The sequence below is a fragment of the Scatophagus argus genome, chromosome 19 (assembly GCF_020382885.2).
Source record: "Scatophagus argus isolate fScaArg1 chromosome 19, fScaArg1.pri, whole genome shotgun sequence".
NCBI classification, from domain to species: Eukaryota; Metazoa; Chordata; class Actinopteri; family Scatophagidae; genus Scatophagus; species Scatophagus argus.
Genome location: NC_058511.1, coordinates 2,377,023 through 2,404,974, shown reverse-complemented (window position 1 = coordinate 2,404,974; position 27,952 = coordinate 2,377,023). Strand labels below are relative to the sequence as shown.

Sequence of the window (27,952 nt, the reverse complement as noted above, 5' to 3'; positions counted from 1 at the left end):
CAGAATATCAGTCAGAGAGATTTTAATTTCACGACTGTGAAACGTCAGCACTGAATTGTTGAGTTTTAGGTCAAAAGGTTTCCGGGCTAAACTTGATCGAAATGTGGACGTTTTTTAGATGTTCTTTCGGCAGCATTTCTCAACTCGCTGCTTAATTAATCGATTTCAGATGGTTCTTTAATGGCTGACCAACATGAGCAGTCTTCCACTTGGGTGAATATTGGCTGTAATCCGCTTGGTCAGCAGAAGGTCTGTTTCCACTTGTAGCTCTAACATGATATCACAATGTACTGTCACGTCGTCCAATCAGTGGCCAAAAAAATTCACCTCATATTACATTAATACTGTTGTCCTGACAAGTCATGTAACCAACAACCAGACTAATCTAAAGGCGTCCATAATTGTCAGCCATATTGGCTCCCACTAGGAGTCACCATCCACAGTAAAGTTCACTTCCTACACGCTTTATAATTTGTATGAATGGACCACCTTCGTCTCCATGAACACATGCCTTCTGTGTCCCTGCAGCTCCTTTCCAGATTCCGACTTCCCTTTTAAAAATGGAGGCATGGCTGGTGCCATCGAACTGAAACAACCCGTCGGCGCCCACTGCCACGGCGCCAAAGACCTGGCGTGTGAGGACAGTGTGGACAAGCTGATGGCCAAGAAGAAACTCTACATCGCTTCAGCCGTGTGCCTCATCTTCATGATTGGCGAAGTCATAGGTAAAGTTTAAAAGCTCAATCCTCAGGGAAGAACGAGAACAAAAGGCCAGGAATTTTTTTCATTTGTTTCTCAAAGAACTGAAAATGGTGGAAATAAATGTAGTGGAGTAAAAAGTATGCAGTAGCCCGAAGAAAAGAAAAATTCAAAGTGAAAGTACCTCAAAATACTTCAGTAAATGCACTTATTTACTTTCATATCACACAACCGTTACAGACGAAGTTATTACTTTCCTCTGATGGGAGAGAAACTCCCATTATACACACACTGAAGGCATCATAATGGAAACACTGCCCTGAAACTATAAAGAACAAAACTTCAAACTTTTTATTGGCTGATTTCCCAGACGTTTACAATGGCACAAAATTTTTTGCCAGAGGCATTAGTCTGGATCTGAGTATCAATACATAACATTTTGTAGCTGCATTAAATTCCAGGTTTAACAAACCTTTAAACGGCTGAGAGAGATGTTATTAAAGACTGAAGCTGTTATTGCTCAGAGGGTGTTTTCACAGGTGGTGACACACTCCTCATTAGCAAGTTTCCAAAGTCAGTTTTTAAAGCAAGTGAGATGTAGAATGACTGATGGTTAGCTAAGCTAAGCTAAGCAGTACTGTGGTTTCCCACAGGAGGCTACCTGGCCCACAGTCTGGCCATCATGACGGACGCAGCCCACCTGCTGACGGATTTTGGCAGTATGATGGTGAGCCTGTTCTCCCTGTGGATCTCCTCGAGACCGCCCACCAAAACCATGAACTTCGGATGGCACAGATCAGGTCAGGATGATGATGATGAAGATGGATGGATGCACAGATGATGTTTAGATTTTTTTTTTTTAGAATTTGGTATTCATTTATTTATTGACCTATAAATGTAAGAATCACTGACAGACGGGTGGTGGAAGCAGTCCTTGACCTTTTTTGCAGGTGTTGCAAATAGTCAAACTTCATTGGCTGTTAGTTTCTTTATGTGAAGGTGGCGTCATCAGCCTGTCTACATCTGCAACTCCACAATGCTGCTGCTCTTACTTTCCTTTCGTTAAACTGGTTTGATCGGAAACCAAACAGCTCTGCTCTGTGCAGAGTAAACTTGATCAAAATATGGACGTTTTTTAGATGTTCTTTCGGCAGCATTTCTCAACTCGCTGCTTAATTAATCGATTTCAGATGGTTCTTTAATGGCTGACCAACATGAGCAGTCTTCCACTTGGGTGAATATTGGCTGTAATCCGCTTGGTCAGCAGAAGGTCTGTTTCCACTTGTAGCTCTAACATGATATCACAATGTACTGTCACGTCGTCCAATCAGTGGCCAAAAAAATTCACCTCATATTACATTCATACTGTTGTCCTGACAAGTCATGTAACCAACAACCAGACTAATCTAAAGGCGTCCTTAATTGTCAGCCATATTGGCTCCCACTAGGAGTCACCATCCACAGTAAAGTTCACTTCCTATTGGCTGATTTCCCAGACGTTTACGATGGTACAAAATTTTTTGCCAGAGGCATTAGTCTGGATCTGAGTATTAATACATAACATTTTGTAGCTGCATTAAATTCCAGGTTTAACAAACCCACGTTCAATTCATTTTCTATATTCTCCCGTTCTGATTTTCCATCATTCTTAAATTTTAGGTTAATAATTTAATTCTCAAGGCCATAACATCTGATCATAAAAACTGTGCAATGTATGGTGGCCCTGAGAGCTCAATACACTTTAGAAAACACAGGCAAACAGGGAACCAAATTAAGAAAACCTCTTCACTGATCTGACAACATGCGTGCAGTAATTTGAACAAAAAATGGTGCCGTCTGAGAAATTAACCAAACACAGAAATTACACCAGCTTCATTCATGTCCCAGCCGTGTCCGTCACTTTTGTGTCCTCAGGAAACAGTCTCCGTGGTACAGACTCTCTGTGTTTGGTAGCTCTAATTGCTGCACATGCGAAGTTGAAATGTTTCATTTGCATGTGTTTTGCATATTTGAGCTCTCAAGGCTCAACCATACAAACATCTCTTTATGAACCTGGAAGAGAATCTGAGCTGAGCTCAGACAGTCTCGAGAGAGGTGGAGGTTAATGCGACGGATCCTTGTCTCCAGGAAAACAATCGCTCTGACATTGTTCAGGTGTTTGATAGGACTTGTGAACTCATAGCTGTGAGTATGAGGGTTAATATCACGATGCTACATGTGTCTAACTTCTGGGTCTCTGCCGTGAGTGTCTTTTGTGTCTGAATTTGTTTGATGTTCTTCCTCTGTGGGATGTGGTCTGTTATTTAACTTACAAGATACAAGATACAAGATACAAGATAGGTTTATTTGTCACATACACAATCATACACAACAACTGTGTTAGACGTGTGCTGTTTTTGGCGCCATGTGTGATACACTGCATGACTATGTTAAAGCGACTGAGATTCACGCCTCCCTCCTCTCCGCAGAGATCCTCGGGGCTCTCATCTCAGTCATTTCCATCTGGATTGTCACGGGGGCTCTGGTCTATTTAGCCATCGAGAGGATTGTACGCAACGACTATGAGATTGATGGCCACGTAATGTTAGTCACCTCCGGCTGTGCTGTCATCGTCAATATAATGTGAGTGGGTGTTAATATGGTACATTATGTCGCTGTAATAAAGGCAACAATTCAATTAAAAGCAGCACACTACATGATGCTATGAAAAGTTCAGTTCTACTAAGAACTTAGAACTTCAACTGGTAGAGACACTATATAGACAAAAGTACTGGGCACAGATGCTGGACCAAAAGGCCTGGCTCACAATCTCCGTTCCAGTTCATCCCAAAGGTGTTGGATGGGGTTGAGGTCAGGGCTCTGTGTGGGCCAGTCAAGTTCTTCCACACCAAACTCATCCAACCATGTCTTTATGGAGCTTTGCTTTGTGCACTGGGGCACAGTCATGCTGGAATAGAAAAGGGCCTTCAACAAACTGTTGCCACAAAGTTGGAAGCATAGCATTGTCCAAAATGTCTTGGTATGCTGAAGCATTAAGATTTCCCTTCACTGAAAGTCCAGGGCTGAGCCCAAACCCCGAGGAACAGCCCCATAAAGAGGTGTGTCTGGATACTTTTGTCAATATAGTGTATTTGTATTCATGTCGACATTAGGAAGACATAATCATCATGAACCTCATTAACAGAACAAAAGTCGATTAGCCTTTAAACTCTTCCCACTTACCTTCTCTTGCTAAAATGTTAGAATGAACTGAACCTGCTCTGACTGGAGGGTCTATAAGTCAGACATCCAGACCTTCATCCACAAATCACACTGCAGAGGATGTGATGAACAAAACTCTTTCTTTGACTGTTAAGAGAATTTGTTCTTCTCCTGAGTAAGAAAGACAGACAGAGTTAACGTACCTTTTTCTTTCTGTAGCATGGCCTGCATCCTCCATCATTCCACCACCTTCCACGCCCACGGCAGCGGTTATCGGCAGATGGACGAGGACGGCCAGAGTCCCGTGGGTCACGGCCACTCCCACGCGCTCCTCAGTGGCCACGGCAACACGAGCGTCCGGGCCGCCTTCATCCACGTGGTCGGGGACCTGCTGCAGAGCATCGGTGTCATGGTGGCAGCTACCATCATCTACATTCGGGTCAGATATAAATCACATTCATGTTAGGGTGAGACCAATCAAATCAAATATGACCCAGTCAACCCATATGATGCAGTTTGATTTAAAAGTATGATTTGCTGTCATAATCTGAGCTCAATTTGGACTTTTTACTGTCATGGGAGCTTGTCTATGAAATTCAGGGGGAGAAATTGAATTGTTGTTCACATTTTCCAGATTGAAAAAGCCAATTAAAAGTCAAAATTAAAATATCCAATAGCAGAAACTAAAGGATTATTTTAAAATCGCTGTGGTAGTCTCAAATGTCATATTTATGTTCACAGAAGTGAGAGAATAAAGCTTGAATGCTTTCTTGTCTATCAAGGATGAAAGAAGGTTAAGTATTTCCAAACGCCAACTGATCCCTGTCCCTTTACTCGCTCGTTAAAGCCTCCATATCCTGTTCTCTCTTTCAGCCCGAGTACAAAGTCGCAGATCCCATCTGTACGTTCCTGTTCTCCGTCTTCGTCCTCTGCACCACCGTCACCATCCTCAGAGATGTCTTCAGGATACTCATGGAAGGTACGTCACCTTTCAAAATCTTCTTCTTCTGGTGTGATTCTGGTGATACTGACAGAGGGGAAAAAAACACACTCATGGGTTTGAAGGAGATGTTCATATTAAAGTCCATCGCTGCCTTTTCACCACCACAATGCGACTACTTAATGGTCCCTTACTTGGTTAGATTTAAAACATATCTTAATGCAATGTAACAGAGTCAATAATGTCTTGGCTGACTTTGCTGATTCGGTGCACAGACCTCAGTTGGCTGTTACAGCTTTTAAGTTCATGCAGAACAAAGAACAAAAGCACAGATGGTCACACCCTGAGGACGCATTTTAAATTTTTCTTTGCATATCACCGAACTTCCTCAAGATGAAGTTGTGCCTGAGGCATCTCTTAAAACAAACAACAGACAACAGCCATGCATGTGGAATGAGAGAAACATTCATTTTATTTAATTTTCATGCAAACTTCAGTCATGGCTTTGTTTGCTGCTAGCAGTAAAGTGCAGTAACTGGCAGCCGAGTACGAGTCTGTGAATGTCCACAGACATGTTATGGAAGTTGTTGTGTCTTAATTTGCCGCCTGCTGTTTTTCAGGGTCTCCTAAAGGAATCGAGTTTAACTCAGTGAAGGAGGTGCTGCTGTCTGTGAAGGCTGTGAAGTCGATGCACAGTCTGCACCTGTGGGCTCTGACCGTGGGCCAGGCACTGGTCTCTGTTCACCTGGCCATAGGTAACGTAACCTACTGATCTGTGACCAGAAACGAGAGCACAGCAGCAGGGGACAGAGGGATTGCTGAAAGGACTGTAAAAGCAAATTTTTGATTTTGTGCTCCAAAACTTACGAAAAAAAAATGTAATCAACTTGACAAAGAATAATTTATAGGATTTACCAAAGACTTCAACAGATTCCAGCATGTGGTGAAGCACAAAGTAAAAGAAATGAAACCACAGTAAATTAAACTCGTAGTTAAGTAAATTAACTCGGCATGCGTTGGGTTCTTATCATTTTTTCAATGAGTGAAGCCAGAGAGAGAAGACTGGAGAAATTAGAGAAAAGTACAATAAGAATATCTGGTAGAACAGACTTGTTGACCGTGTGCTTTTCCACTTATGTCACGTCAGAGGAGGGTGCTGATGCTCAGTCTGTGCTGCAGGAAGCAACTGACCTGCTCAACACCAAGTTTGGTTTCTACAGCGTCACCATCCAGGTGGAGCTCTACTCTGACGACATGAGCCACTGCTTCCACTGCCAGGACCCCAGTGACTGAAAGTGGTACTGCGCCAGAGGACAAGACTAGAGCCAACAGGACATGAACATGAAGTTAGACAACAAAATCATCCATGAGTTGGTAGTCAGGGTGCTGATGATGGAGCTCCAAGCTAACAGGCAAACTAAGCCTCCTCAAAAAAATAAAAAGGGTTGTATGGTAGTCCAGTCCTCAAGGTTGCAGGAGTTTCAAAGAAATGTGTACCAAAACGCTCACTAGTAAATAAATCCATCAAGACTCAAACAAGGTGGAGCCTTGATGATGAAAGTAATAAAAAATATCTGACAGAGCATTAAAACCGTTTCCATCTCACCTCCTCCTTTTCATCTACGAACGACATGTGCAAGGACAGATTAGCTGACCAGACTACAGTAGGTCACTGTGTTCGCTCTATTCATGGTTTCTTTTTTAAAATAAGGATGACTTGAGTTTTGAGATGGAATCCTAAAATTTCATTTCAGTAATCTGGCTTACTCTTTTGCAATTATTTCAGGAGAAAACAATTTTTTGTTGGCAATCTTTTATGAAAGTAGCTGCTGCTGGTTGAGACTTACACTGCCTAACTTTTCATGTAAATTAAGAAAAACTGCCAGATGTAGAACCACTTACTGTTCACAACTACTTTTTTTCTACAGTAACTTCCCTGACTGAGCTACTTAAATATGACAGAAATCCTAGCATGTTAGCATGGAGCTTATAATCAGTTAGCACGAGTACGAACAATGTGGATGACTTGGTTCAACAAAAACTTCATTAAAAACCTGCTCGATGTCATTACCTGCTCTTCACTAACAGTCAGACATTGTTAAGAGTTTTATGTACGGATGAGTTCGTTGTTTGCACAGTCTCATTGCAGACATCATGGTGATATCTACCCTACTGATAAACAACATGAGGGAAAGCATGAATAGCACCTCTCTAAAAAGCTACATTCTGTCAGCTGTTACCTTTGGAAAATCACGGACGGAGGCTGTAAGGACTTTTCAGCGCCATGATAAACCGCCATGAGTATGGTGATGGTTAACCATGTGAAGACGCCTTTTAACCTGCATAACTGCACTATATGTCCCCAAACAAACAGCAGATAGTCATGATGTCAGTGTTTTTCTTCAGGCAGTCGTCATAGAATTTGCCACAAAAAGAAGATGCTTCCAGTTTTGTGGACGTGTGGAAGTGTTTGATCATGGCCTCGCTGGATCCCTCATGTTGGTCTTAAAACCTACAGCATCCTGTCCTGTCCCAAACTGTTCTAGTGGTCCCTTTAAACATCATAACGCACTTTACCTCATCATGCTGGCTCAAGTGTCTGACTTTAACGTAATGATTTAGCCAAACCTGGACTTGACCAATCTCTCTCTACTGTACTGTACTGTCTCATTTTATATCACATCATACCAAAGATGAAGTGTCATCTCTGTCCTCATTTCAGAGGTGTTTAGACCATTTAGACCATAGAAATATGAAGAACAACTGACACCTTGTGGATGTTTCTTAAGATACCAACAGCCTCAAAATGAACTCATTAACGGCCACTTTCAATGGCAGTTTTGATTTCACTGATCAGGCAGAAACAAAGGACTGTCTTTAGAGGTGTTTACCCAGTAGTGAGTACTGTATTGATTGAGCAGAAGGAAAATGAGAAAGACTGAGAAAGCATTCGACCGTGTCCAGCGTCAACTCTGAGCAGACGTTCAGCTCTGAGGGCAGAAATGATTTAGTCCTGCAGTTGGATGATTAGTTTCAGCTTCATGCTGTCATCCATCTCATCTATCTCTTTCTTCCCATAGCTGCAGTGTTACCCATCCATCTACTGTATGTCTCTGTGTTTCCAGAGCTTTCATCTATCTGTCTGCCTCGTCCATCCATCCATCCACCCACACTTTGCAGGTCTGAGGTCCTGGATTAGGCTGGATTTTCGAAATAAAAGCCCCCAAAATGTCACAGGAGTTTGCAGCAGACTTCATGAGCACCCAAGCCTTTAGAAATAAAAATCTCAATGACTTTTTTTTTGTTGACACACACTTAACTTCTTGTAGTATGCAGCTGTGATGATGGGCCTCAAACATCACTGCAAGGGTTCACTCGAATGGCACCTCAAGCTCACATGAGTAACTTGTACTGGACACAGCTTTTGAAATTCATGCTGGAGGAATCACATGGTCAGCTTTGGTGTCTGCATCGCAGCCGAGCACAGCGAAATCGACCACTAACTCTCGTTTCAACACCTTTCACTGCTTAACAACATATCTGGACCTCCTTCTCCCTTTTGAATGATTCAGTGCCATTCAGGCCCCTGCTACACATGAAGCAACACAGTTCAGCTTCCTACTTTCTGAGCAGAGCAGTTCAGCTCAGTTCAGCGTCATCCTTTCAGCAGCCAGCAATCACACCGCACTTTGTTCAGAGGAGATGTTGCTTTGTAAATTGTAAACAGCGAACTGCCCTTTACGTTTGTTTTTAAAGAAATTTCGGGTTGATGGTGGTCGATCGTCGTCAAACTTTTCGTGGACGACAAATATGAGCAGTCTGTTTCATGGGATGCCAGCCAGTTGTGAAGGGCATCATTTAACACTTTGGACCGGAGTAAAGAGAATATTTCCAGGATCATTTTGCACCCATAAAAAAAGCCAACAAACCAGCTGACATGCCTGTAATGTTTTGCAGCCACCATAAAGTGTCAGTGTTGTTAGTTGCTCTCAAAGAAAGTACAGTTGTTCATAGTAAACACCTTGTTGATCCAAATACTTGCATGGTTGTTAGCTGTTATTTAGTATCATGTACAGTGAGACATTTCTTGTTCAACTGCCAATCAGAATATGTTGACATACCATGCAAAGGATTAATCAAAGAAAAAGAATCTTTAAAATTCTATTTTTTTCATCATTTTTTAAGGAGATCCTGTATATTTAAATACATTTTCCCTTTTGAAATAATGCAAAATGAGAATATATTAGGACCCAACAGCGATGAAGACAACTTTAAAACAAAGTGAATGTAATAAAGACCAATGTGTTTTACTGTACTAGTTTTGATAAACCTGCATACTGAAGTTCTTCTCTATGGGCTGCAGTGTTAAACTTGAGCCAAAGTCTTTCCTTCCAGTCTGATGAAGTTCATCTCGTTCCTGTTTGTCCACTGAGGAAGTCTAATGTTTGAGAATGCTCTGTGTTGTGCTGTTTGTGTCTTTGCGTGACTGTTGTAAATATGTCAAATATTGTGTATTTTCTGTGTATGATTTTGCGTACACATGTAAATACATTGACCTCCCTTGTACAATCGGTCCTATTTGTCCAAGTGTGCTGGTGATGTTGCATAAATCCACATGTCACATCTGTGATGTTTGATATTTCATTTTTATGTGTGGCAGTTTTTTTGTAAAGTGAAATAAAAGATTGCACATGATGGAAAGAAGCCTGATTATTTTAGAGCCGCCATTGAAACATCGTCGGCGGTAAACTAGATCGACTTTAAACCTGAAGCCTGTTTTGTATTTTGATCCAAACTAATTATTCTGAAGCTGCATCCTGATGGGCACCATTTAAATCATCAACTGTAGTTTCAGCAGGCCATTAGACACTACTGACTTACAAACAAAACGGTGTCAGCCCAGCGTTTAACGGCGCCTGTTCTGGGGCTTTCCATCGAATGCCATAAACTTGGCCCAGTTGTCAGTGACATGTTTTTCTAAGTACTTTATTCAATTTTCAGTTTACAAAACATCTACAAACATTTGTACATTTAATATTTTATGGTCAAACTCCATCTGCTGATGAAGGTCAGGCGATATGATCAAGAGCTCCAGAGAAGCTATGAAATGACGTTTTGAAGAAAACTTTTGCACTCAATTTCAATCTCAACTTTAATATTTTCTGAAATATACTGTTTATTTTTTATTATAAAATTATTTATTATTAATATTTCAAAAATAGAAACAGAGCAGAACAACACAAGAAAAGAGCAGGTGCTCTACATTTAAATGCATTTATGGTAGTTTGTATGACTTACAGGTTAATAATATTGCTCTGTCATGACGACATTATTATGGAACAATAAAAAAATTCCGAAAACAATAAAAAACACAAACAAACTGGCCAAACCTCTAATTTAACTTAAGAAGAGGAAAACGTGTCCAGACGACCTCTGAAAGCAACAGCTGCGTCTGTAGTAAGAATGAGATAAGAAGATTTTTCAGCTTGTTTTGTTGATAAACTTGGTCATGTCACAATACTGCAGCTGCTGTAATAAAACATGAAACAAAAGCTTTGCACCATCAGAACAGCAGCAGCAGCAGTCAATCCAACGGGAAAAGAGACGAACAATGAACAAAAGTCCAAAAATTTGCCATTTAGAAACTTTACATCCAGCAAGGTTACAATAAAAACTTCAAGTATTTCCTCTCAGTTACAGCCTGAGTTAATAAAAGAGAAAAATCTGAAAAATACAGCAGCAAAAGATGAGCTCCAGCTTGCTGTCGTTCACAGTTTCCGAACATGACGTGAGGGGAGAGTTTAGTGAGCTCCGACTGCACTGGAATGTCCCGCAGATTAAAAAAACATGATGTACGCGAAAGCCTTAAGGTTTTAGGATCACCCAGTCGCTCGTGTTTCGCAACTCAGTCCTTCCTTTCTGAGACGCCTTTGTTTGGGTAATGTTTGCCTCGTATTGAATGGAAAGAAGCTAGGTCACATGTTGATGGTATTTTGAACGCATTTACGTTTTTAGAATAACCAACAAAATTCTGCTTCCAAGGTTCCAGTCTGCTGCACCTGAACCTGAACCCAGCAGTGATGTCCCAACGTACCGACGCACCCTGAAGGGCACTTTGAACCAGTGAACAGACAAGAATTCCACTTGCTGTTTCTATCATCAATTAAAAAATAAGAATTACTTTTCCTGAGAGTAGTTGATATTATCGCAGAGAGGGCAACTGTTAAATTACAGTTTTTATTACCTCTGTCTGCCGTCAACAATAGATTCACTGGCATTTGCACTTTGTATGCCAAATCAGAGATACTGGAACAACCGAAGACCCGACTTGACTCACTTGGAATCAGTTTCGAGCAAGGCACTTCAGCTGGGTGGACCGGTGGAAACAGAAGGAAACATGAAGTCTAAGAGAGAAGTGGGAAGTAAAGTGGTTTAGAGTGTGTAGGTGGGGTCGGCCGTAGAGATGTCTGCCTTCACTTCAATATAACAGCACCGGCTGGCCCTTGGCCTGTGCTGCTCACAATGCGGTCTGAGGATAATTATATTTCACGTGACTGCTGGCCTTTGGAAACAGCAAAAGTATACAGTGTACCTCTGATGAAAAATTAAAGTTATTAGCATTCTTAAAAACCCTTTTTTTACGGGTTTGTGGTTTTTTTTTGCAGTCATACACCAAGCGTGACAGTGTGATCCACCTCCAGTGAAGTTGAACTCTTGCTAAAGGTCAGCTGTCGCAGTCTGGTCGGGCTCCTTCGGGTCTTTTGGCGAGTATAGCGTGGTGAACTGGGCCTGGTTCTCCTTTATAATTTTCTTGGCCTGGGAGGTGATCATACCCCTGAGACAGTTCAGTCTGACCAATCCTGTCTGGCCCCCTGACACCACCCAGGTATGGCAGCACATGTTCGGGCTGAAACGCACCTGAGGACAGGAGGGAGAAGAATGAAAAAATTTCTTGGTCGTGCTCACAATATCTGCAACTGGTCACCAGGGGTCACTTCCACATTTGTAGCTGCAGGCCTGTTTTGTCACAATTTATCACAGTTTGAACACACGTTGAAGCCAGTAGACAAAGAAAAGACAGTGAGGAGTTGTTATATGGGAAAACTAAACACAAAACAACAAATTAGTGGGTACAAACCAGCTCTAACAGATTGTTTTTATCATCGTCAAGTTGCAGGAAGCAGTTGTTTATGCCTCTGATGCAGTCAGTCAGTGATCAGTCAGAAGGACTGCTTCCTCCTGGCATGTAACTTCAGTGCCAAAAAGCAAACTTCCCTCTGATATAATTAGCTTAACTAATCGTGTTGGTTTACCGGACCTGCCAACTGTGGCAAGTCAGAGGAACTCATGTTTGCCCCTCAGAAGGTGTGCACACCTAAAATGAAAGGTGAGACAATGGCCAGACGTTTGTTTTGCCCTCCTCTCTGAATGACTCAGCTGTAGCTCTCGGTGAGACAATATGGCTGCCGCCTCCTTCCTCTCTTCATCACCATAAATCCTCCTGGTGTCCCTCCTCTTTATTTTTTTAAATCCCTCCGTTCATGTCAGTCTCTTCCTCTTTCTAATCCTTTTCTCCCCTCCAGTCAAAAAAAAGAAGCCAGTCAAAGACCCAGCTGCGTTTTTGTTTTAGAGATTTAGAGAAGCGCCCATCCATCTTCTCATCCCAGAGGCCACCGCCACACCCTGCACTCTGCTGCTCTTAAAATTAAACACATCAAGTCCTCAAATGGCTGCTTTCCATCTCCCTCTGCCTCCTTCCACTGAGGGTGACATTTTTCTCATTTTACACATCATTACATTCAGCCCGTCTTTATAGCCGCCCATCAGAGGAGGAAGAGGCTCGTCTTCCATGTCTCACCTGTTCCTGTTCTTCCCTTTCTACTGATCATCTCTCTCTTCTTCACGATGAGTGTGATGAAATCTGTATTTATAATGTCAGCATATACTCACACTGCAGGAGAGCCCAGTGTGTGTGTGTGTGTGTGTGTGTGTGCTCTGACACCTTGTGCAGTGCAGCCAGTGGCATCTCATCCATGTTCAGCTTTGCTTTCACCTCTGTGTTTTTCATGTGTTCCCACACAGCTCGCTTCTCGCTTCCTGCAAAGGTCACCTGGCAGTTGGAGGAGGTGATTATTGTTTCAAAACACAGTAACAAATCATTTCAATCACCACTTATCAGTGAATCAGTGGTGGATTAGTCAGTGCAATTTTAAAGATGTTTTAAAATATTTTTCCTTATTGTCAGCTACATTAAATAAATGAACTGATTTGCTCTGTTTCATACTTAAGGCACAATGGACAAAAACTGTTTGTTTGATACAGCTGTTGACTGGATTGGATGAAAGCTAAAGTTATTTTTGTCTTTAATTTCTCTGATTCTAGCATCTTTTGTTATTCACGACTTGCGTTCTGAATCCACCCACCATGTTGTTGTCGGTGAGGTGGAGGTAGTATTTCCTCACAGCCTCTTTGTACAGCTGGAAGCGCAGAGGAGGGTTTTCATCCCTTCTACCACATCCTCCATGTCTTCTGTTTTCATTATTGTTCTCATTCCCTCCTTCAGCTCCAGCATCCAGTCCTCCTGTCTCTCCTCCTCCTCCTCCTCCCTGCTCTTCAACAGCCTCTCCCTCCTCCTCCTCCTGCTCCTCCTGCACTCCTCCCTGCTGCTGATCTTCTTCCTTATTTGTATCGTAAGGCACCAGAGATGTGAGGTAGACGGGCTGCAGACACACGGTGAGGGGGACACATTAATGTAAAGGGGCTGTTAGCCTGTCTTCACATGCTATTGGCAAAATACAGCATTTCCAGCATATCTAAAAAATATAATTTAATCAATTATTTAAATTCTAAAATGTTCATCCATTTATTATCTTAAAGGTGATGACAACTAGAAGAACAGAAAGAGAACCAAGAACAAAACTCACAAAACGTCTCTCTAACGTGCGTTTGACGTATTGAGGACTGTAGCAAATCTGAGGCAACATGGCGAGGATCACCTCGCCAAGGACGTCCGATGTCACCACGCTGTTCAACCAATCAGTGTAAGATATGGACTGCAAGGACACAGAAAACACATTTTAGTCCAAAACCAGCAGTGAATTGACCGATCCGATCTCCCCCTCACGTTTCTTCTTGCTGACATGAGCGTCATGCCCACAGTTCAAAACTTTTGTATCTCGTGGCTGATTCATGGGACACAGTCACACTCACCCACATGGTGCCCGTCCGAGGAACCGCGAAGTAGGAGCGCAAATTCAGGTCAAAGTAATGGATCCCATGTGAACCAATCCTGAACCACAAAAAGAAAAACAGAATTAGACGTGACGGGTAGGAAGAAAAGAAAGGAGAGAAAGAAATCATGAAAGTCTCAGAATGACCCTCCTGTATCCACCCAATTCCCACGTCAAAGTCAAGTTACTAGTCTGTATGACTGATGAAGACAGCTGTTTCATGTCTTCTGTGTCTCTGGATGAGATTTAGCAAGTCTGAGAAACTAATGTACATAATGTCATCAGATTTGACTTCATTCTGGAGTTGACAAAATTATTTTTGGCACAATACAACTCCTGGTCAGCTCGTCCTATTCTCTCATCGCTCCAATCTTAGAGCCGATCCTCCGACAGGTGTCCAGTGATAGATTGATAGGTGACTTACGCTGCATAGGCGTTCTCCTGGGCCAACATGTAGCCAGGTGCATTCAATGGCCAACACACTTCATTGGTCAGAAAGCGTTTGAGAACAGTGACGGGACTGTAGAGCCTCCTCAGGTCCCAGGTCTTCACTAAGCGGTCTTCTCCTGCGGTCACCAACAGGTATCTGAGAGGAAAAGAGAAAAGAGCTTTAACGACAAGACGGGTAGAAAGCCGTTAGTGTCAGTTCTTTGGTTTGAGATGGTTAACGATGGGAAGCAGTGTACGATTTTTCATTGGTGGAAAATGTGAAAATGGCTTTCTTTTAAGTTCATTTTTTAAAACTGTAACCAAGAAAGGTGTTGGACAGAATGGTGAGACAGTCTGACCACACATCTTTGGCTTTTCTGTGCTTCAGTTTCTTCGATTCACCGCGATGAGCTACGACCAGTCAGGCTCTACGGAAGAAGTGAATTAACTGCAATGTTGAGTGTGAATGCACCATTTTCCTTCCATTGATCAAATCTGACAGTGGTGTCTGCCTTAAAACAAATGAGGACAGAGCAATCAATACAACCAGACTTCATTGTGGCAAAACTGTGGCGTATGAATGTGGAGAGCTGAAAGAAAAGATGGCAAACTGCTCACGTGAGATGAAAGCAAAGACAGCTTGAGGTGGAACAGAAAGAGAGAGGTAGTTTCATCTCTTTAAATGTGGCCGCATAATTAAAAAGCAGTGATCCAGACAAGACGTGTGTCCTCTCCGCTGGCAGGAGGGTGAAGGAAAAATCCTGTTATTCATGTATGCACCCTCAGTTCAGTTTTAGGTTCACACCTGCTAACGTCTGCCTTTGCAGAAAAGAAACTCAAATGTGTGAAGCACAAACACGGTGAACGCTGCTGTGATGTTTAGGGCAGCATCAATAAATATAAAAGCGTCAGGCATTTCATACATCTTATAGTGATTCCACTGACTGAGGCCAAGCTGCTCAGACATCTGGACATGAGATGTACTTGTTAGCATTAGCTGTTGGTCTGGACTCGGCGTGTGCAGACAGCTAACGGCACACGGTTTCTTGACTGACAGGCTCATCACTCTGTCGGTGACACAGACAACATCCAGCAGATTCAGTCTGTCGTCTAACAACGAAGTCTCAAAGTAAATGGTGATGGAGATGACGAGAAGCCCGCTTGCTCACAGCACTGACCCTCCTTTGATTGTACAAGGGGACAACGAGGTGCAGAGAAGCTGCAGTGAGAGGGCATTTTTAGTTTTAAAAGGGTGAATAAGGTGCTCTGGCTCAAACCCTGTTGAACCAATATGTGAGCCAATGCTGATATCTCATATTTTGAGCTGAGGGTCAATGTGCATTTAAAAAATGTTCTCCAAAACAGTTTTTTCAGCATTTCTTCTGAAAATAGCGTCTCAGCATTTCTCCCAAAACTTTGCATCGAGGCAGTAAAGCTTTTGTGAAGGCCTTTACATCATGTGACACCAACAGCCAGATGAATCATTTCAAGGTGGGTTGTCAGCGTCTTAAAAACGATTTCTTTTTTTGTCTTACTGTGGCTGTTATGGAGCAGCACTACTGGAGCAGCTTATGTGGAGAAAAAGAGGAAGCTCTTCAGCATCAAAGGTGGGAGAAACTCTGACTGGCCAATAACAGATTCTTAACAAAAAGCCAATCTTGGTCCAGGACATTGCTGCATCCCTTGTGCTGACTTGCACAGCGGATCAGTGAATCCTCACACCAGACATCAGTGACGTAAAAGCCTCCCCCCAACTCACTCACACATACATCAGCTGAGTAATGGAGCAGAGAAAAGTTTAAGAGGGATGAAAGTGCCTCCATGAGAGTTAAAGAGATGAGCTATGACCTCAGTCAGTGCTCACATCTGTGCACGGTCACATCCACACTTTGGGATGTACTCATATCAAGAAAGTTACGAGCAGTTCATCTGAATCAAAGTAAAGCATTTGCCTTTGTCACTTGGTCTGGGGTCACCAAAGACACCTAAAGTGGGAATAGATTAAATGCTTCAATAGTAGTAACTGAGTTATTGGACACTGCTACGTTATTTCAAACTGTGCAACATGTGCACCGGACATCCATCCATCCATCCATTTTCTATACTGCTTATCCGTCAGGGTCGGGGGGGGAGCTGGAGCCTGGACAGGCTCTGGACTGGTCGCCAGGCAATCATAGGGCCAACACACAAAGACAGACAACCACACACTCTCACACTCACACCTAGGAGCAATTTAGAGTAGCCAATTAACCTAATGTGCATGTTTTTGGTATTGTGGGAGACTATTATGACACATGAGACTATTCTCTGAAGGTCTTGGGTCAGACAACTTTGGAGCAATTTCAGGGAGAAGATCTCACTCAGGGTCATCTGAGCTCAGAAAGACTGCAGCCTGAAAGTCGGCGCATGTTGACTAGCAGAGAGATGAGCGAGGTGAGCTCTCCTGAATGCCCACCTGGCCTTGTACAATACATTTTGAATTAGTGCCTGAATACAGTGGAGGCAGGGCTCTTCTGCCAAGCTTCAGCACAACTTTCTGCTTTCAAGATTTACTGTGCTGCCTTTGGCTGCCAAGTACCAGAGCTGCTTTAACCCACATTTTAATTGGTTGTGAGTAAAACTGCCAAACTAAAGTAGATGGAGGGAAAACCTCAAAAGATAAACGAGCAATCAGGAAATCTTGCAATCCGTGAAATTCATTCTCAATTATGAGATGCTTCCTAAGGTTTTCCGCAGTTATTTCCACGTGCACCGTGAGACTGTGAAAATCTCACAGGTTTTCCTTCATCACACATTCACAGATGACTAACGATGACAAATGTAAATGCAGCATCAGCATACAGGTGAGATCAGAGTGAGAAGTGTCTACCTGGAGGCGGGACAGAAGGCCAGAGCTCGGACGGCGTGGTCGTGAGCCACGAGGCACCGATAGGGCAGCAGGCTGAGCGACTTGTCCGGCTCTCGCACTCGTAACAAAGTAGACTTGGAGGACAGATCCCACAGACCCACGACACCTGGAGAGGGAGAGAGAGAGAGAGAGAGAGAGAGAGAGAGAGAGAGAGAGAGAGAGAGAGAGAGAGAGAGAATGTGACACAAAACTACAGGAGAAAATACAAAATACTGGTTCAAATTGCAAAATACCACCAATACATAAATAGATAAAAAGAAAAGTATTTTACAGTAAGCAGTTTGTGAAATCATAGAAAAAAAGAAGGTAAAATTTCCATATTTTTTTCACCAGTGTCAATAATATGCATAGGGATGAACCTGAAGGAGTTTAAACGAGTCACATCGAACCAATTAATCAAGAACATCTCAAAGAAATCAATTCACACCATCATAGAATCCAATAGCCATTATATTGTGTGGTTTTACAGGCAGCCAATCCATAGACAGGACTTGTCCACTCCTTTCATCACGAGCGGCTTTGAAGGAGCCCAGCTTCAGCGTCAGCACTCCCTGTGCCTGCAAACAAACAGCGTGAACAGCAGGGACATTTTATTTTCCTGTTGCCCACTGTCATATACACAGTACATATACATACATCATAACCAGATGTGTCAGTGGGCAGAATTTAAGAAGCAAAGGAGAGAGGCTTATGACAGCATGAGATTACATGAGAAAGGAGGAGCGTACCTGGTATACTGGCAACTGTTGGCTGGCTGCGGACAGAAACATAAATTTGTAATTGTGAATAATCCAAACTAAGCATCTGAATGTGTTTGCTGAGCATAAAAGTGAGCATTTTCAAAGAACAAAAAGTTCTAAAAGAGATCCATCCATTTTACCTGAGAGGTAACATGTTAACATGCCTGTGTTTAACATGCAGTGTTTACCATGAGAGAGAAGACTGAAATGAGCAAGATGTATCAAAGTGGCATCCATCATAACAGCTGGTTGAACCCTCTAACAGCGAAAGATGCTTCGGCACTTCCTTTCTCATGTCCTTTAGCACTCGTCACACTGGACCTTTACTAGAGGAACGGAGATGATACCACACAGTTCCACGTGGCATTCACATTTAAAGCAATGCACCAAACATCCACATCCGGAGACCACTGGTTAAGATCAGGCAGGGCGAGGTCGGGGTTGGGGGGCTCAGACGAGTGGGTGGGGCTCCAAGGAAGAAACACTGGGAAACACTGGCCTCATGTAAGTGCAGCTGGACTGCGTCTCCATGGTTACCTTTAGAGGCATCCTCATGTGAACGGACATGAGGAAACTTCTACCTGTTGATGGCGCTAGACGTAAAGCAAAGGTGCAATTCATGTCTGTATCACACTTCACAGCAGTCTAATCTGTAATCTGACAAAATGAGACACTCTCGACTTAAGTGCTGGACACTCGGACCAGTGGACCGACTGATGCTGCCATCTGTAGGCCCCTCCCCCGGTGTGGTTAGAAATGAATGGAAGTTAAACACCACTTTAGAAGTAATTCTGCCGCGCCTGCCTTGACAGTCACTGTTGTGTTTAATAGAAGTAAAATCCAATAACAAAAGAAAAAAAAAGGGGTCAGACCGTTCCCCATCATTAGCTTCCTCTCCTCCTTCAGTTTAGATTACTGAGACTGTGGATCAATAGTGTCCTCCTCACTCCTCCACACCTTCCATCACCTCACCTCAGCCTCAGAAAAACACACACTCACACTTTTATACAAGCCTCTTATGTCGTAAATCAAATCCAGACCCACGATCAGACCCTGGGTGAACCCGACCCTTCCGTCAATGAGAATACGCCAGCTAACAAGTCTTAAACAGGTCGGGACACGCTTGGCTTCGACACGAGTCAACACAAGTTACTAATTTGACTGAAGAATTAACATATTGTTTTTACAACGTTGCCATAATGATAAAAACTCTTAACTTCATACTCAGTTAGAAAGATTTCGGCTTTCATTTTTAATAAAACGACAAATAGACAACATGGCTTTTCATTACTCTGAACTTTTGCGTATGAGCTGCAACGTGACAGTCTGGAAGGACTGATTAAGGTCATTTTGTCTGCATCCACGCAGGCGCCTTTTGTGAGAAAAGTATAACATATTAAAAGCACATTAACTTGGCCTGTGTGTGACCCCACCACCACCACCACCACCTCCCGCACCACCCAACCCAGAGTAAGTCTTAGTTGATTGACAGAGCGAGGATACAAGAGGTGTCAGCTACTAGAGCTAAAATTCATAGCTTCCAACACTAACAACTGGCTCGGCGATGCATCTTCTTTGTCATTTCAATTATAGATCCTTGTCTGATGGAGAACGGCGCTCTAAATTATGTGCGTTCACTGCTCAGCTTTTAGTCTTTTCTTTTCCCTCTCCACGTGCCCACCCCCCCCACACCGCTGCCCTCCATTTCCGCAGCTTTGACAGCCGCCTCTTCGCATTCACTCGCTCATTCATTCTGGCGACCAGACGGACAAAAACCATTTATAGTTATCTGTCGCAAACAGCGCTGACCTGTTCGACAGAGAGCGTGAGACACACACACACACACACACACACACACACACACACACACACACACACACACACACACACACACACACTGCGTGTTTAACCCTGTACAAGACAATTTCACCTCTAACCTTTCAGGTGATACTGAATCTGAATGGAAATCATTTCCACCCATGGCCATGTGATTATTGCTCATATTGTCAGGCTAAAAGAAGTGAGAAGCTATAAAGCAGTTCAGTGGTCACATTTCACTTGGTTAAATGTACCTTCACCATCTCCATCCACCCCCTAACTCTCTGCTGCCATTTTCCTGTCTGCCCTCTTCGAGCTGATGAAAGGTTTTTTATTTTGCCTGCACATGAAAAATTTTGGCTTGGCTGTGGCTTTCGAGGACGGGTCAGGGCTCTTTAAACGTAACTGACGGCGCTCGTGAAGGTGTGTTGCTCTGGACAGACCAATCAGTTGGACAACATCACGACTCCGAGGCTCTCGCACAAGCAGCACACACGTTGAATTTATATTCAACGAATGTCAGCATAAGACAGTGACTATTAGTGTTTTATTCCATTGATTTTTACATGTGTGTTGGCCTTTAAAAGAACGCTTTTCTTTTACATTTTCTTTGCTAGACTATATCATACAAGTATATAAATTAAATGATGCTGGATTTATTATTGGATGATTTCATTATTTTTATCAAACAAAAAAGCATGTGTTTAATATTTCCCAACAAGAACTGTAATTCCTGGTAGAGTGGAGAAAACACCAACGCTCTGTTTAGACCTCAGTATATCTAAGATCATGGCTATGACCCCGTTCAAAGGCTCAGTATTAGCACGAGTCCAAGAACAGGTCTCCCTCTGCAGTCACGTGTGTGTGTGTGTGTGTGTGTGTGTGTGTGTGTGTGTTTAGGAAGTGGCATCTTCAAATGTGAGCGCACCAATATCTATACCCGACTACTGGAAGCAGGGGGCTGACGGCGTCGCTCTTTGGAAACGGGGCCCAATGACCCGTAACTACGTAATAAAATGGAAACCAGGCGCCATGAAACAAAGAGGAAAAAGGGGGAAAAAAACAAAGAATGGAAATGTCATGGCGCTTAATGCCCGAACAGCACAGGAAATATTTCTTAATTGTAAAAACAAGCCAAGTGTAATACAGTGGAGTCTACTGTCAACTGTTTTTCATTTCCACACCAACACATGGATGCGTATGCACGAGCTCCTCCATAATGGCTCCCTTAAATCAAAGGAAACGCAGCTTCTTTAGCCTGTTCCTGCTCTGCCTAGTGTGATTTATAGCAGAGTAATGGAGCTGATGTTAGCGTTTGAACAAAATTGACTAAAAATTCGAAGAAGAATAAAATTCAGAAATTCTGTTCATTTCCAGTTTTTCTCAAGAAAATCGCCAAATTTCGGGGTATTAAGTGTCCACACAAAATGTCCACTGAGGAAATGTCACCTACAAACACATTATCAGCCGCCTCCTATGTTACCGTGTGCTACAGAGAAGATAACACGAGGCCTGTTGGGATGTGAGAACGCTGTGCCGACTGTGATATAATGCAAAGCGTGTGAGTGTTCATTTTCCAGCTGTGCGTTGTAGTGAAACGCTGCAATCTTAGACTTGGACAGTGTTTAATCAGGTTAGCCTCGACCAGCGGGCAGACACAGACAGATAAACACACACCAACACACACATGCACCCACAAGCAGGTTTCCGTGTATGATGGATGTGGTACATAAGCTCGCCATTAATCTCATTCGTCCAGTTTTCTATCAGCGGTGCCCCAGAGGCAGCTGATGCGGTGATCTGAATAGACCAGACCACAGGCTCCAGCTTTTATAATGTCAGCATATACTCACACTGCTGGAGAGCCCTGTGTGTGTGTGCTTCCTGGGGTTAACTACCGCTGAATACGAGCTCAGGTCCTGTTAATGATGTCCACGTCTGATGTAATGGATATGATGCCGTTTGATTGATCACATGCTTAACTGCTGTGTTCATCGGGCTGCGTATAAACGCCTGTAACCTGAAATCATTCTGATGAGACGAGAGCTAGAACAACTCTGTGATTACTCAAGCATCAGAAAATTAATCAGCAACTATTTTGTTAATCAATAAACTTGTTTAAGTCAATTTGTCTATTGATAAGGTGTAATATTCATTAGTTCCAGCTTCTCCGTTGTGAGGATTGTACATCAGAGTAAATTATATTTCTTAAGGTTTTTAAGTGTTGGCTGTAAGAAGGTGTGATGTTATTTTTTTCAGTATTTTCATAGAAAAAGATTCTGATAATCGTAAAATGAATTTGTATACAAAGACACAATGTGAACATGTATTGCTGTACTTTGGAAACTGTATTTTACTGTCAGATGACTGGTTTCTCGATAGCAATGTGGATCCACATTGCACTGAATCACCTGGACGAGTGCACAGCGATTCAAAGTGACTGCGGTGCCTGCTAAAAGCGTCCGTTCCTCCACAGCCTCCACGGAGGAGAGCGGACGAGACTCCTCTAAGAAGGGACCGAAGGTTGTGTTACAGAAACACATCGCTGTCGTGTTGGGAGAAGAAACTAAGTGAGGGAGGTCGGCAACACGCAGCAGCGAAGCTAGTTTCAGAATGAGAAACACAACCATAGTCTGGCTGTCCATTTGCACAGTGCTGCCATGATGTGCTGCTTTACTGCAGTCCTGTGTCCTCACAGGCACACAGGGAACCAGGTAACCTTCTGACTTCAGGCTTCAGAAGGGCTACACTGCCCTCTGCTGACCACACACAGCAATTCATTTTCAGGCCGAGTCAGATGTTCTTTAATGTTCACAGCCTTACCAGACTTATCTTGCTTGTTGCTGGAGTGCAGAGCATCTGGATGGGGCAGGCTGTAAATGGTGACCACACCAGTGGAGGTGGCAACTGCCAGAAGACCCAGTCTGGGCAGGAAAGGAGCCTTTGGGTAGAGGGGATGTACATATTTTTTAAAAACAATACTGGATTAGCTACAGGTAAACTCCACACCAAATGTGATAGTAACTGGCTCATGCTGGTGGAAAACATCCTACCTTTCTGCCACAGCTGGGAGGCTCCCAACCTCCTGCAGGACACCACTTCAGCTGCCAGATGAAGCCTTTGTCCTGGGCCAAACCGTAGGCCAATGCAGGCTGGGAGTCCGGCCTGCAGAGACAGAGGGGCATGAGAGAGACAGCTTCAGAAGCAAAAAGCAAAACAAAAACTGACGGGTTGATTAAGGATCGAAAGAGAAACACTTGAGTCAAAGCCACAGAAGATTCGATCCAAAAGCTCATCACTTCAGCTGTACCTGCTGTTGTAATCCAGCTTGCCCACGTCCCACAGCTGAACGAGTCCAGGTCCCGTGTACGTCTTGTTGACATAATGCTGGTTGTCCATCCCTCGATGACAGGCCAGAGCGATGTACTGGGATGCCGGAGCACCGTCAGGTGTAGGACACCACTCCATGGCCCAGACTGGTCCACCTGCAAACAGCAACATGTCCCAGCGATCCGGGTGAGCAGGCACTGCTGCAAACCTGCTCAGTTACATACACAGAAAAGATATCAAAGGATTTCTGAAAATGTCAGCGCACTAGCATCAACATCAGATCTTTCAAAATATAAACCAGTGGAAACAATCAACTGGGTCATATACTGAGTCAGGAAATGAACAACCAAACTTTAGAAGCAAAACGGGGGAGTCAGGGAGCTAAACTACGACACACGACTGCCTCAGTGTGTAAGTGTGTACATGTATTACAGTCATTCCCTCGTGTCTGTACAACGAGCAGCTAAAACACAGATTTCTCTCTCGGTTCTGATTCGTCTAAACAGCACAGCTCAGTGTCATTTCAGCTTTTGCCTGACCTGCTGAGTCTTTGCAGGGGCGTCTCCTCCTGGCTCAGGCCGACTCGGGACACTTTGAAAGCAGCTGACTGAAGCTCCTGAGGCAGGTATTTCTCCAGCTCGCTGAAAAACACACCAGGCACACAAACCTTTGATAATTAACCTAATTTGGTGCTTTTTCAGAATTCCCACTACATAACACATACAGCAGAAACTCCACAACCCGACAGGGTTGCTTCACACCTAAAATGAATTAACTACCAGGTGTGTGTATATCTGATGTGTTAATAACACACAACTGCAGTGGCCTGACAGGTTACACTGCTAAAGAGATGACATTTCAGTGGTTTGCTACTCTGATGAAATGATCACGTATCATTATAAACCCGCCTCTCGCCCGCAGTCAGCTGGGAGAGGCTCCAGCTCCCCCGCGACCCTGACGGACAAGCGGCATAGAAAATGGATGGATGGATCACTACAAACCAACACACAAATTAGGCACATCTATTCAGATTTGTTTAGACAACTGGAATGCATCTCAGTAATTACGAACAAAGTTAAAAGTTAACTACCTTTGTGGTACAGGATGCCAGTCAGTGGTGGAGGGGACCCACGCTGGGAACACCCAGCTGCTGTAGTGCTCCTCCCGGCTGGAAAACACACACACACACACACACACAATATCATATGTCATGAACACACGCCAAGGCTAAAAATACGCAGTTTAGCAACCAAGTAGTTGTTTGTCTAAATGTTTTTTCTGGTGCACATCAGCGTCATAAATGCACTGACAAGTCTGACTGCACTGCTTTTCAAAATTAAAACTGTCTTTAATCCTAAAAGTCTATTATGTTATTATGTTTTTAAAACAACTTACAACTTCTTGGTCGTCTCAGCCGCCTCCCAAACACTTTTCATGATGTTGCAGTGGAGTCCCTTGGAGGTTTTGTAACCTGACCCTGTCTGCAGAAGACAAGGACATTGGATGAGTTTTAATGATCCCTCTGAGTCATGATCAGTCATGAATCCACTGACTGGTAAATGAAGAAGAATGTTGCGATACAACAGAGAACAGAAAACCACTAACGTAAGTCCTGTTGAGGTGAAAAGCTGCCGGACTTTTTCCACCCGCCCCAAAGTCTGAGTCTGAGTCCTCGCCTTCATCTTCTTCATCATCCATCTCCTCAGCTTCCTCTTCCTGAACATCTGGAACAAAGTCCTCATCTGCAGCATCACTATCCATGTCGCAGCGTTTCCTCTTTCGGCCTTTACGCCCTGCGGGAGTGCAAAGCAGAATGATGATGCTGAGCTGTTACTGGTGTGTTGAGAGGTGGAGGCGGTGCATGGTGGTGCCTGCTGAAGGGTCCCACTGTACCTTTGCTTCCTTTGAGACTTTTGTGCTCTGTGACCGAGTTTGGTTCTGTGCTGCTATTGGCCTCTGGCTGGTAGCCTGACTCATCGCCGGGATGACTGAGCACTTCCTTTGCCAAAAAGTGGAGGTACTTCAATGCCCTGAAGAAATTGTTACAAAAGTTTCATACAGAAAGATCAGATTTCCCTTTGGTAAACTGTGTGCACGGAAAACATCTGTAGTCCTGAAGATGCTGCAATGTACAGTGCATACATACAAATAAATAAAGACAAATAACTGTGGGAGAGGTCGGATCTTACGCTTTAGCAGCGCCTCTCCTGTGGCGGCCACCTGGTTGGGTCTCCTCCTCAGGTTCAGTCTGAGGTTCCCCTTGAGCCTCCTGACATGGTGGTTCTGTGACTGGCACTGTTTCCTGTGCAGGACGCTTCCTCACATACTTTCTCTTTGGTGTCCCATTTTCCTGCTGTACAGTATCTACAGCTCCACCCTCCCCTGCTGAGAGGCCCCCATCAGAGGTGGCAGCTCTTTTGGCAGGAGTTTTTTTGGCAGGAGTTTTTCTGCCTGGGGTCTTTTTTGTTGGGGTCTTCTTGGCTCTAACTGCCTTTTGAGGAGTTTCCTCTGACATTTTTCCATCAGAGTCTGGAGGTGTTTTGTCAGTTGCTTTTATTTCTGCATCTGCAATCTGTTTTGTGTCATTCTTAGCTTTTGCACTCTTTGCTGGAGTCCTTCTAGAAGCTGCCGCCCCTCCTCTTTCTCCTGAGCTCTTTCTAGATGCTTTTTGCTGAGTGCTTTGCACATTTAATGTGTCATCAGTTACATAATCAAAATATTTAGGATTTTTCTTCCGCTGTCGTCCTTTGGAGCTGGGCATTTGATCGTTACATGGCTCTGGTGGCTTCTCTCGCCCTGTGAAGGGAGTGACGTCATTACTCCAAAGAATGAACAGAAATCAGCTCAATAAATAAAAATGCACTGGAAATACTCTAGCATAAATCATTTGTGTGCACAAACTAATTCAGGCTCTTGAATTGCTTACATTCGACACCCAAATTAACAATTCACAATGTAAACAATATTGTAAACAATCTAACATTATGTTTAGGGGATGTCAAAGATAATGTTATGTTCATTTTTGTTTGAACTCCAGCGAGTCAAAACCTTGTCCGGAGTCAATGGGATCCATTGGTCCTGGCTTTCTTGAGCTGTGGCTGTCTTGTCAGGTGATTCCTCATGTGCAGAGCAAATTCCTTCTCACTCTGGCTTTACTGCCATTCAGACAAGAAACAAAAATGAACACGCACGAGTCATCCATTAAGCTTTTCTGTTAACCACACTGTAATATTTGTAAACTATTACTTATGAAAATATGGTACAAAAAATAATTTCTGAAGGCATTTTCAGTGACTATACACATACAGTAATATTTCATCATAATACCTCAGTGGTTCCTCCTTTAGTGTGGTCTGGACTGAAAACAGTCAGCAACAATCCTACAGCCTGTAACAGAGACATCTGTGCTGTATATGACACAGACTGATACCTTGTGTTGGATAGTTTAAAATAATTACTGTTGAAACGTGAGGTCATAGTACCAGACATAACACCGATATCTCCTCGCTGTCACACTGTCTGAATCTGACACACCAAACGTCATTCAATAAACTGTCAATTTAGTGCTCTCTTTGGTGCAGTCAAGAGTAAATGAGTGACAGATGTAAAGCGACCAAATATTCCAAACAAATTTGAACCACTTATTAATTCGGCATGTGGTTTAAATGTAAGACCCACCAAGAACCAATTCATTTAAGTAATATACTTTAGTTAACCGTTTGTTTTTCCAGTGACTCATATCTTCTTCTAAGCACGCTATTAAGCTAACACCACACAGCTAACGCTAACCGGCTACAGTGGTCGTGGAGTGTGGCGCTTCTTACACTGACGTTAATTAACTGTAATACTTTTTAAATCGGCCAGTTCACTGACACACGTTAGCAGAACACCACTACCACCGTTAAAAACTCACCCTGCGCGTTTCGGAGGCTTTCTCCTCGGTGGCGAGAGCTGAAACGCCTCGCACGGAACCCGGGAAGACAAGAACTGGTCACTCGGGATCGAATCCCAAACTCTGCAGTCGGCAAGGATGCTGTGGAAGACCACTGGACGTGCCCGACATACACCACCTGCCGTTTTTCTTTCTTGGATGGCAAACTGTAAACATCCGCCGTGGTGTTTTCACTGACTCAACTTGCTGAAACTCGCGTTCCATTGACATCAAACCGCCATGTTACCGTACAGACATGGTGTTCACACCGCCCCCTGTCAGCAGAACCTGGAATGACACCGATTCACGACTGCAGAGTTCAAGCCTTACACTCATCACAGATCAGGTGGAAGCCATGAATTACAAGTAAGATAAATACTAAACATCAGGGAGATAAATAACACTTCTAATAACATTTGTCCTCTCTTGTAGGATTTCTATAACTTATTTGCTTGTGCCCACAACAATCACTTTTTGGTATACAAATCAATGAATATCATAACTCGCAGCATATGTTTATACCTTAAAAAATAAATCTTTATAAACAGTGTTGTATTATATCACCGTGTCAGTATGAGATGGATGATGCAGGGCAGTCCAGTCATGAACTGAAAACTGGAAAAGAACCCTCTTAGATGTCCTCATGGTACGTGACACGATAAACATACAGACCAGACAAGATGAGCTTACACTTTTTCTGTCACTGAAACTGAAGACACAGAGACC

General features: G+C 43.3%; 2 protein-coding genes across 8 annotated transcripts; one reads left to right on the top strand and one right to left on the bottom strand.

Annotated features, from left to right (window-relative positions):
* The first annotated feature begins 337 nt into the window (after nucleotides 1-337).
* Nucleotides 338-7,201, top strand: slc30a2 (solute carrier family 30 member 2). The gene is made up of 7 exons (XM_046372792.1): nucleotides 338-725; nucleotides 1,353-1,499; nucleotides 3,168-3,321; nucleotides 4,120-4,339; nucleotides 4,774-4,879; nucleotides 5,461-5,595; nucleotides 5,988-7,201. Exons 1-7 carry the CDS (start codon nucleotides 500-502, stop codon nucleotides 6,131-6,133), a joined length of 1,134 nt encoding a protein of 377 aa, XP_046228748.1. The 5' UTR covers nucleotides 338-499; the 3' UTR covers nucleotides 6,134-7,201.
* A 2,590-nt stretch (nucleotides 7,202-9,791) lies between these two features.
* On the bottom strand, nucleotides 9,792-27,522 carry gtf3c2 (general transcription factor IIIC, polypeptide 2, beta). Of its 7 annotated transcripts, XR_006841594.1 has the most exons (23): nucleotides 27,209-27,521; nucleotides 26,623-26,682; nucleotides 26,344-26,450; nucleotides 25,485-26,091; nucleotides 25,189-25,325; nucleotides 24,901-25,088; nucleotides 24,691-24,776; nucleotides 24,386-24,463; nucleotides 23,835-23,936; nucleotides 23,276-23,503; nucleotides 23,019-23,130; nucleotides 22,789-22,906; nucleotides 18,136-18,161; nucleotides 17,835-17,964; nucleotides 17,369-17,513; nucleotides 14,495-14,656; nucleotides 14,051-14,129; nucleotides 13,765-13,893; nucleotides 13,264-13,560; nucleotides 12,843-12,950; nucleotides 11,536-11,758; nucleotides 11,178-11,244; nucleotides 9,793-10,292 (listed from the first exon to the last, which is right to left on the bottom strand). XR_006841594.1 is itself a non-coding variant. In XM_046372707.1 (22 exons), exons 3-21 carry the CDS (start codon nucleotides 26,366-26,368, stop codon nucleotides 11,558-11,560), a joined length of 2,958 nt encoding a protein of 985 aa, XP_046228663.1. In that variant the 5' UTR covers nucleotides 26,369-26,450; nucleotides 26,623-26,682; nucleotides 27,209-27,521; the 3' UTR covers nucleotides 9,792-11,244; nucleotides 11,536-11,557. The 7 variants fall into 7 exon arrangements, 5 of the variants coding, with proteins under 5 accessions (XP_046228663.1, XP_046228661.1, XP_046228664.1 ...); XM_046372707.1 differs by having other exon boundaries at nucleotides 9,792-11,244; XR_006841593.1 differs by having other exon boundaries at nucleotides 11,178-11,758.
* Between the last annotated feature and the right edge of the window lie 430 nt (nucleotides 27,523-27,952).

Bases quoted from the DNA above. Each gene is read 5' to 3' on its own strand.
- slc30a2 (XM_046372792.1), top strand. From the start codon at position 500: ATGAACACATGCCTTCTGTGTCCCTGCAGCTCCTTTCCAGATTCCGAC. The intron at 1,500-3,167 runs GTCAGGATGATG...TCCTCTCCGCAG, and splicing joins CTTCGGATGGCACAGATCAG to AGATCCTCGGGGCTCTCATC. The intron at 3,322-4,119 runs GTGAGTGGGTGT...TTCTTTCTGTAG, and splicing joins GCTGTCATCGTCAATATAAT to CATGGCCTGCATCCTCCATC.
- gtf3c2 (XM_046372705.1), bottom strand. From the start codon at position 26,368: ATGGATCCCATTGACTCCGGACAAG. The intron at 25,089-25,188 runs GTACAGTGGGAC...GCACTCCCGCAG, and splicing joins AAGTCTCAAAGGAAGCAAAG to GGCGTAAAGGCCGAAAGAGG. The intron at 17,965-18,135 runs GTACGCTCCTCC...GTTTGTTTGCAG, and splicing joins AACAGTTGCCAGTATACCAG to GCACAGGGAGTGCTGACGCT.